This window comes from Triticum dicoccoides, chromosome 5A (genome assembly GCF_002162155.2).
Source record: "Triticum dicoccoides isolate Atlit2015 ecotype Zavitan chromosome 5A, WEW_v2.0, whole genome shotgun sequence".
In the NCBI taxonomy this organism is placed as follows: Eukaryota; Viridiplantae; Streptophyta; class Magnoliopsida; order Poales; family Poaceae; genus Triticum; species Triticum dicoccoides.
This window is the reverse complement of record NC_041388.1, coordinates 693097046-693106618: the sequence shown is the minus strand read 5'-3', so window position 1 is coordinate 693106618 and position 9573 is coordinate 693097046. Positions and strand designations below refer to the sequence as shown.

Below are 9573 nucleotides of genomic sequence, written 5' to 3'. Positions count from 1 at the left end.
CTCCATCATGACGGCCATGGCGTTGTATCAGCACGGTTCACCGGTGACTCGGCGGCGCCACGCTTCTCCATGATGACGGCCATGACGTTGGATCAGCGTGGTTCACCGGTGTCTCGGCGGCGCAGCTCACGCGCGTACCTATGATGGCGTCCACGATATTCGATCGGCGTGGTTCAGCGGTCTCTCAGATCTCGCTAGTTATATATAGGTGTGCCGGTCCAATCCCGATGGCTAGGGAGGTGACGGAGTCTCCGTATCAGATCGGGACAGGGATTCGTGTGCGTCTGGTATGCCCGGTATCGATGATGGCTTCGGTTTGAGAAAACCTGGTCAATTGCTCGGTCGTGCGTCAACAGGCGCCTTTCGCTCGCAATTTTTTTTCCTTTTATCTCGACATACTGGTTCGGTTGACCTATTATATGTACTGTGGGTTGAATACACCGAAACACAAGGACCTTTGTGTAAAAACGCCGCGACGGTGAATCCGGAGACCCAATCCGTGCTTTATTATTAGGGAGAGATAGGGATTAGGGATAGAAGGGATAGATTGGGTTAGGAGCGTGCGGTATTTTTTTTCCTCCTTTGCAATCGTACGAGCTCTTTTTATTTTTTTTATTAGTGTTGCATAAGGCACCTCCCGTTAACTGTCACTGGCCCGTGGGCCCGGCGGGACATCGCCCGGGAGATCCTAGCCGCTCATCCGCGCTAATCTCCCCGCCCAGCATCAACCAGCGTCAAACGAACATTCAGTGCGAGTGAGGCGAGACGGCAGGAGGCGGCGACAGGCAGAGATGGCCGGCGGTGGCGCCGCCGCGTCGACGCTCTCGAGCCCATGGAGGTTGCTGCTGCAGCGAGCGCTGGACACCAACGCGCACCTCAAGCACTCCACCTTCTTCCAGCTCGTACGCTCCCATCCCCCGTCCCCCTCCCCATCCCCTTCTTTTGGGGAGAAAAACTTGATACCCTAACGGACGGTCCGTCGTTTCAGGCCACGGTGGGCGGCGGCGGCAGGCCGGCGAACCGCACCGTCGTGTTCAGGTGCCGGCCTTGCTGGGAGTAGCTCCCTGCCCTCCCCCTCCATCTCTTACCGGTTTTGACCTGGAATTTTGGTCTTGCTAGGGGCTTCCAAGAACACTGCGACAAGATTCAGATTAATACGGATGCGCGGAGCAACAAGGTTGCTTCCACTAATCCCGTGCTTTTCTAACCTTGTTATATATACATAGTTCTTTTCTTGCTGCTCGCTGATTCCCTTGCTGGTTTGGTTGTGCGAATTGCGAACGAACAGATTGGTGAGATCAAGGAGTGGCCCCTCGGCGAGGTAGGGGATGTGAAGAATTTGCAGAATTGCGTATCACCATTTTAAGCATCACAAGTGCCGACTTCTCGCAGAGGAATGCCTGATATTCAATGTCTTGCAGATATGCTGGTATTTCACCGATTCATGGGAACAATTTCGTATCAGCGGCATCATAGATGTGATCGATGGTTCCTGTCCCGATCCTGCCAAGCTCCAGGTTAGAGCTGAGTACAGTCTGCTTTGTGCTCTGCGTAGTGGAGGTGTCTTGCATATGAAATGATATCTGTAATTGAAGATTTGGTTTTGCACAAAACTGAACATAACTGTTCTAGTAGCTAGTTTACTTCGGCATAGTTTCTCACACACAGGGTTTGATCATCTCATTGAGATATGACGGCTTAACATAGTATTAATGTCTCCACAACTTTCATCTTTCAAAGCTTTTGGTGATGCTTAGAAGCAGCACAGCTGCATTCATTGATATTAAGTGCTCTTGTATAATCCTTTTGCTCAACATTGGTTGTTTTATCGCACAGCAACGAGAGAAAGCTTGGTTCGCCAGTTCAGTAAAGTCAAGATTGCAATACTTAGGACCATCTCCAGGGGTCCCCGTCGCAAATGATGACCACGTTACGGATGTTCATCTCGATCCGTCAGCTGGCCCAGTTGATGCCTATTGTCTTCTGACTCTTGATCCAGAAAAGGTTAGGTTAAGTTATCTTATCGCTATATCGGTATCTGCCTTTATACTTTAAAATACAGAATGAGTTATACTTATTGCAGATTCATATGCCTCTATCGTGTTGCTTAATACTGTTGATTTTCTTATTCAGGTTGATTACGTGAACCTGAAAAGTAATCAGAGATTGATGTTCACAAGAACCCAGGAAGGAGATGAGTCCAGTGATTGGATGGCCAAAAAAGTTAGCCCATAATTATCTTTTGTTATAGAGGGTGAACATAAAGGTGTTATTAACTAGTACTCTCTCCGTTCTAAAATAGATGACCCAATTTTATACCAACTTTGTACTAAAGTTAGTACAAAATTAAGTCATCTGTTTTGGAACAGAGGGAGTACAACTGATTTTATTGTGGATTTTCCATTGCAAGGAACTGCCTTCATTCCTCAATATATTTTCTAGCCCATCAGAATGCATGTTTGGCAGAGCACCCATGGATTACTTGTACTGGAGAATTGAGCTGTCTGCTTTTCCTGCATTACAGTCCTCTGTGAACATACCGCATATCGTGGAATGGTTCAAAGGCCAGGAAATACATCGAATCATTCTACATTTATGGCTGTGATTACGATAATATTACGCACACAAACTAGATTGGGCACTCACAATCCCTCTTGATGTGACGTGACCTTGGTGGGTTCCATGCCATGTCAGCATGTCATGTTGACCATCAGGTCAAGGACACCAGTGCGGATATGACCGGTTTGCGCTGTCAGATCAACCCCAACGCGTCGATCCAAACAGACGACAGTTTTATCAGTTTTTTATCCGTTTGGATCGGCCCGGCGGACACCAATGTCTGCTTCCGCATTTGGGTCGGCGCATGCGTCCAATGCTAGCATGACCTAATTTTTAGTTCACGTGAAAATAGATCACAAATATTTCAAAAATAGAAAAACATTAAGTAAACATTATTGCCGGCCACAAAGGCCGGCGAGAGTCCATGCGTCCAAATTACATTGATTAAAACATTAATTAAGATTAAACTAGGAGGCGGCGTGTTGCCCTAGGAGTCCTCCTCGTCGACATCGGGGCCGGTGAGGTCGATCAGCGTCGGCGTCGGGCCGGCCCAAGGGAACGTCGTGTTCCAGAGCCTGGCGATGTCATCTGCCGGAGGCTGTGCCGTCGCCGGCTGGGCACGGCGTGCCTCCTCCTCGGCGTCGTGCTCTAGCTGCTCGAGGTACTCGCCCTCGTGGCGCTCCTCGGCCAGCCTTCGCTGGCGCCATTGCTCAAGGTAGGCCGCCTCCTACGCCTCCATCGCCCTCATCCAGATTGCCGGCTCGCTGACCCACTCATGCACCACCCTGGTCCAGGAGTAGCGCTTGATGGGGGTCAGCTCCGGCTCGGCCTTGGCTGAAGACGGTGGGGCTAGCGACGACACAACGCAATCGCCGGTTGCGGACAACGCCATGGCCTCCACCATGCGCGCCTTGTACGCCGCCTCCTCCTCCTCCCTACACCGCGCCCTCCTCCTCGTTCTCCTGGAGGACAGCCGCCAGGGCCGCCTGGTAGGCGACCTCCGCCGCCTGGTCCTCGTGGCAAACGATGAGGGGCGTCGGCGAGGAGCCATGCGAGATGCCGCGAACGCCGCGCCGCCTGGGCTCCTCGTGCTCGAAGGCGAACCAATGGGCCCAATAGGGCGAGTCGACGTCGTAGGCGGAGTCGCGGTGCTGCTTCGGCGTCAGCAGTGCCCACCGGCGCCACACCTCCTCTGTGTGCGCCCTCGTCGACCGTGGCGCCGAAGGGGTGGCTAGGGTTGCCGTCGACGGGGGAGCAGAGGGTGGCGAGATGGAGACGGGGGGCTTTCTGGAGCGGATGAGGACGCCACCCCCTCGCATGCTCGAATTAAAAAAGGCCGACCGCCGTCGCTGACGCATGGGCCTGAGGTGGGCGGTCATCATAAATTAAGCTGACCGTGGTAGTTGGATAGCCACCAGGTGAGGACGCGGTGGACATCGAGAAATAAAGGCGCGCGAGGCGTCCGCTTCGCGGCGCGGACATGAAGCGGACGCGTTTTGCGAATGGGTCGACGTGTTGGGCCTCTAGTTTTTTTCATGCCGATCCAAACGGACAACGGCTGACGAAATGGGTACCTGTGTTGGAGTTGCTCTCAGAACCAGAACCATCACATCCGGAGCGCGGGAATACCTCATGCCCACGGACCTGCAGCGCGGGAACCAATTCCAACGTGCAGCTCGGTTCAAATTCTTTTGACACTTCTCAGAGACCAAGATGGTGTTGGTCACCTCGGATGTATTTCGATGTCAAGATTTGACTGCAAAGGGATTCTTTCGTCGAACTAGGTTCATGACCGGCGGTTGAAGATGAAGGCAACTTGAATGAGCCGGTTGAAGATGAAGGCAACTCGAATGAGTCGAGGAGAGTCCAAACTTGAAGACTGGTTCATGGGCTACTGATGATATCCTGGCTAGGGGGCCTTTCACCATGTTGACTCCAGGCTTGATGGGTCGGGCTGAGTACCCCATGACGGTTCCGACCTGGGCCACATTAGGCGGCTCATGATGTATAATCAGAAAGTTTCAGAAGACCTCTCATCATGTTGGATCTGTGGAGCACTTTGCCTCCTGGTACGTAGCTAATTAGGATCTTGTAACTCTAGAATCCCCGGTACGTATATAAACCAAGGGGCCAGGCTTATAGAAAACAAGTTACAATCTCATAATAGTTTACCTGTACTCTATACCCACTCCAACGCAATAAATGCAAGCAGGATGTTGTGTATTATTTGCTTGGAGCCCGAACCTGGATAAAAGTAAAACCTTATGTCATTGTTGCCATCCCTCTTAGACCCTTAGCTTAGGATATTCTACCTCAAGATCTGTCGGTTTAGGTTCCATCACTTTCCCCATGTCTTTCGCCTCGGCCTGGCCAGATTGTGCTCCCCTCTTGGCGCTCTAAGCGGGGATACATTGATCTAGTTGGGGGTTGGAGCCGTGGCCACGTGGCAGATGTGTCTCGTGATGTTTGTGACTCCTAAACTGACCAGATTATTCTCAAATATACTCATACTAGCTGACAAGATAGAAGCGCTCAAACGAATGAGCATGGCTTAGATGGTAAGATTTCTCTTGATGGAATTAAATTCATCGGGGTTCAAATCCTAGACTTGATTTTTCAGACTTTTCAGTGATGTGCATTTAATGAAAAGAGACATTCTCTACAAGACATTTGTTGTGACTTTGTGAACTTCAACATATGACGGCAGCCTAGTATGTTGAAGGTGTGCACACATGGGTGATTATATGTGAGCGTATGTGGACATCTGTCATTGTACTTGTTAAAAAAAACATAGAAGCGCTCGAAGTAAAACAACCAGATAACCACGTTTAATAATAATAATAATCTCTACTCCTAATGGACGAATTGGTTGAATAGTCCCCCTCACTTTCAACCGGTTTATTTTCAATCGGTTTTTCTTCGTCCCACCTCCCACCAGCCCCTCCCACCGGTTTTTCTCTTTTCTCGTCTGACCGGCAATACCCAACGTATTTATGGTAATCAATCATAATTAATCCACGTATAGTAATAAATCAATCCAGGTATGGTTAGGTCATAACTCAGGAAATTTTGAAAATGGTAATTATATGGTAATAAATTTAAATTACCCCAAAGGCTATCAATCCAGGTATGGTAAGGCCATAACTCGGGAAATATCGAATATGGTAATAAATTTAAATTACCACCAGGTATGATAAGGCTATTCACGTATAGTAATAAATCATATAGTAATAAATCATAATTAATCCACGTATAGTAATAAATCAATCCAGGTATGGTAAGGTCATAACTCAGGAAATTTTGAAAATGGTAATTATATGGTAATAAATTTAAATTACCCCAAAGGCTATCAATTCAAGTATGGTAAGGCCATAACTCGGGAAATATCGAATATGGTAATAAATTTAAATTACCACCAGGTATGGTAAGACTATCCACGTATAGTAATAAATCATATAGTAATAAATCATAATTAATCCATGTATAGTAATAAATCAATCCAGGTATGGTAAGGTCATAACTCAGGAAATTTTGAATATGGTAATTATATGGTAATAAATTTAAATTACCCTAAAGACTATCAATCCAGGTATGGTAAGGCCATAACTCGGGAAATATCAAATATGGTAATAAATTTAAATTACCACCAGGTATGGTAAGGCTATCGATCCAGGTATGGCACGCCCTCACCTGATCACCTATCACAATCTCCAGCCCCACGCACGCACCAAAGAACCCACCCGGCACCAAACGCTGCTCCTCTCGATCCCCTCGAGTAAACGCCGCCACCGTCGTGCGATCTTCCTGACACAGACGCCGTCGCCGCCTCCTTCCCACCTACAGCGTCCCCCACGTCCATTCTGACGGCGCTCGCGTCCTACACTGACCCTCCGCCTCATATAGGTTGGTCGTTGATGGAGTGGGATGTGCCGCTGCGGTTTGGGGAGGCGCAATCACGATCTGGTTGGGATCTCAGTGTGGAATCGTTCTCTGCGATGAAGGATGGCGCTGCCTCCCTGGCAAATGGGATCGGAGGAAGGGGCTCTACGTCGTGAATGTCGGCGAGGCAGCGGCCGAAGGCGAGCCCGATGGTGAGCACGGGTGTTCGTCCCATGAAATAGGCGGCCACGGAGGGCGGATCTGAGGCCACCCCAATCGCCGGTGGCCCTTCCTCCCATCGATCATCGCCTTCATTCTCTCTCTCCTCTAAATCTTTGTCGTCCCTGCCTGATTCTGGCCGACGCCATCCGGCTCTCGCATCGACCACCACCAGCACGGCTGCGGACGAGGCGCAACCGCAGACGCCGCCGCCGCCATCCTCATCCACCTCCTCCACCATCCTTCCCAGCCGTCGTCGGGGGCACCCGCCATCTGCGCTCTAGCCCACCCGCTCCCTCCTATCCCCTCCCCCTGCCTGCCAGCCCCATGATCCATCGCACAGATGGCAGGTACTACAGCGACCTCCTCCCCAGCGGATCCGGCCTCCTCCGATGGAGATCCATCCTGGGCACCGCCTTATTCTCATGCGTGCACGTCTATATCAACGTCTCATTCCACCTCACCTGAGCCTTTACCTTCCCACCTCTGCTTTAGATCCACATCACTTTGCAAGGTATGTGCTTGATTGTTCCGAACTGGATCGATGGATTGTGCAAGGTACTTTGGGTGTCGTCATTGACGGCAATTGTCACGCCATGCTACCATCGGAGGGGTCCCTCATCGATGATTAGGGTCTTCCGAACTGCACGAGCTCCATTGAGAAGGATGTTTTTAATTCTGGTTTTGCCTACATGCTTTCTTTGCCTGTATCTACTTAGCTAATGTCTTCTTATAGATAGTAGCTGCTGAAGTGGTGATCAAAGTTGTTCACTATAAGGAAACAACCATGATAACAAAAGTGTATACTCCCTGACCTTTGACCTGAAGTACTTTTTCATTAGAAACTTGCAACAGCCAGGCATTGAAGTTAGCAACAGCTGCGTACGTACTGAACTAATTTGCAGCAACACGTACTGAACTAAGTTAGGTTATGCTCATCGTTCCAACATGCTTAGTGATAACCACCTAGCAAGCTGATCAAACATGAAAAAATTGAAGTGCTACTACTAATCGTACTATTCTGAATGTGAAAATCTATTTAATTGGCTCTTCTCTAATTGTACACTTGCATAAATCTCAGATCTTGCAAATTACAGTATAACCATAAAAGTCATGCTTTGACTCCTATAGGGCCTTTTGCACTTTAATATGACTAATAGTTTGCCTTAATATCACAGATTGTATTACTACCTTTCTAAGTGAATGACATTCAAGAAGGTCATTAAATAAAACCAAGAAATCCTTCTAGTATTGGAGTGTAGGAAAGTTGAGACTATAAAACCAAAAGGTTATATTTACGTTTATTAGAGAAGGTTCTTTACTTTTTATAGGAAAACACAAAATGTTGCGATGTAGAGTCTAGGTGGTGGACCTCCTTGATCCACTTGGTGGATGAGGGCGACTCCGGTCCTGGCACCCATAGTGCCAGTGATCCAAAAATCATAGGGCCTGGATATAGCTCTAGCAGACGTATGCGGATTGCGCATCGTGCTTGGTCGTCTCGAGCATGGAGATAGGCGAGTTGTAGACCAAGAGCTGGTACAGAGATAGGCGAGTTGTAGACAAGAGCTGGTGGGCAGCAAGAAACGCATGCACACCAAAGAACAAATCTGAGTCACATGCCTACTTCTATTGGTTTCTACAAAGAGCGGCTAGCTTAGATCTTAGACCAGTCGGTCACTGTCGAGGTCGCCAAGGTGATCTTACAGCACCGCCATGGAGATTTCTCATGATTTTATGTAGGCAAGCCGCAAGCGGTGGTGGTGATTGGCTGGGTGGTGTCGCTGCCTTGGGAAAAGACGAAGTGATGGTAAAAGTAAGCAGGATCCGATGATTCTTCCGTGGGGATAGCCAAAGTCAAGATGTCGACTACAGACTCGTCGCAGACTTGCAGTGAACCTGGATGCGGCGAGCCTGATTTGTGGATCGATGGCGGGTCTTGACTTTGTTAGACTGGGATTGGATGGTTGCGGAGGGTGGTGTGCTTGGTTGGGTTCCCATGGAAGAATGTGGCCTCCTCGTGGATCTGGTCATGCCCATCCTAGAGAACATTGTGTCCCTAGCTCCCTTGAGGAGCAAGGACAGTGCAAGCGGCAGCAGGGGGTAGGGGTAGATGTGGGGAGGGATGTCGGCGGCTGCTCGAGGTCATCATGATGAAACCCTTGACGTCCCATCTTTATCAATGGAAGTGGAAGAGCACGAAGTCGAGATTGGATAGGAGTTTGAGTTCTTTTTGGCACCGATCGGTTCCTCACTTTAGAGATGTATTTTTTTTTGCGTGCGAGCAAACAGTGGGTTGATTCTAAAAGGGATAGACACTTTTCAACAGAAGTGCATGACGGACCAAAAATATGACCTCATTTTATTCATTTGATAGATATCGTATTATTCGTTGTTGTTCGTTCGGTGAAATTTCCTAATATTTGATTGTTGTGTTTCTAATTAGAGCACCTCATAATCACCCAATATGAGGGGATGATAAATGAAAGATACTGATTGTTGTGTTTCTAATTAGAGCACCCCATAATCACTAGTAAAAGAATAAAAAAGTAAGCAGCAGAGCAGGAGCGGGATGACGGCCGGCGGAGAAAGAAAGCTCGGCGACGGCGGCGCACCTACATGCACACCTTCTCCATAGTCTATCTAGTGTTCCGTTGTTTTCCTCCATAGTCTATCTTCTCCCATGGCGCCCCCCTTCCCCCACCTTCCCCTGCTGTGTCCTGTTCTTCCTCCTCTCCGTCGCCTCTCCAACGGCCATGGCACCTCTCTCCCCGCCCCCCCTAATGCCAATCGGGAAGGAAACTGTACTAGGCCTACCGGCCTGCTTTCCCTCTTCTCCGGCGTCTCCTTCGGCTCCGCTTCTCCAGATCTCCAGATCAACCAAGAGGACCAAGTCCTCTTCGCTAGCTACTAAGG

At 49.1% G+C, this 9573-nt stretch overlaps 1 protein-coding gene across 1 annotated transcript; it reads left to right on the top strand.

Annotated features, from left to right (window-relative positions):
- Positions 1 to 745: 745 nt before the first annotated feature.
- LOC119304226 (pyridoxine/pyridoxamine 5'-phosphate oxidase 2-like) lies at positions 746 to 2495 on the top strand. The gene is made up of 7 exons (XM_037581399.1): positions 746 to 902; positions 989 to 1038; positions 1120 to 1177; positions 1289 to 1321; positions 1422 to 1517; positions 1837 to 2004; positions 2134 to 2495. Exons 1-7 carry the CDS (start codon positions 792 to 794, stop codon positions 2233 to 2235), a joined length of 618 nt encoding a protein of 205 aa, XP_037437296.1. The 5' UTR covers positions 746 to 791; the 3' UTR covers positions 2236 to 2495.
- The last annotated feature ends 7078 nt before the right edge of the window (positions 2496 to 9573 follow it).

Coding starts and splice junctions, on each gene's coding strand:
- LOC119304226 (XM_037581399.1), top strand. CDS start 792: ATGGCCGGCGGTGGCGCCGCCGCGTCGACGCTCTCGAGCCCATGGAGG. Junction 1,518..1,836: donor CCGATCCTGCCAAGCTCCAG/GTTAGAGCTGAG, acceptor TTTATCGCACAG/CAACGAGAGAAAGCTTGGTT. Junction 2,005..2,133: donor TGACTCTTGATCCAGAAAAG/GTTAGGTTAAGT, acceptor TTTCTTATTCAG/GTTGATTACGTGAACCTGAA.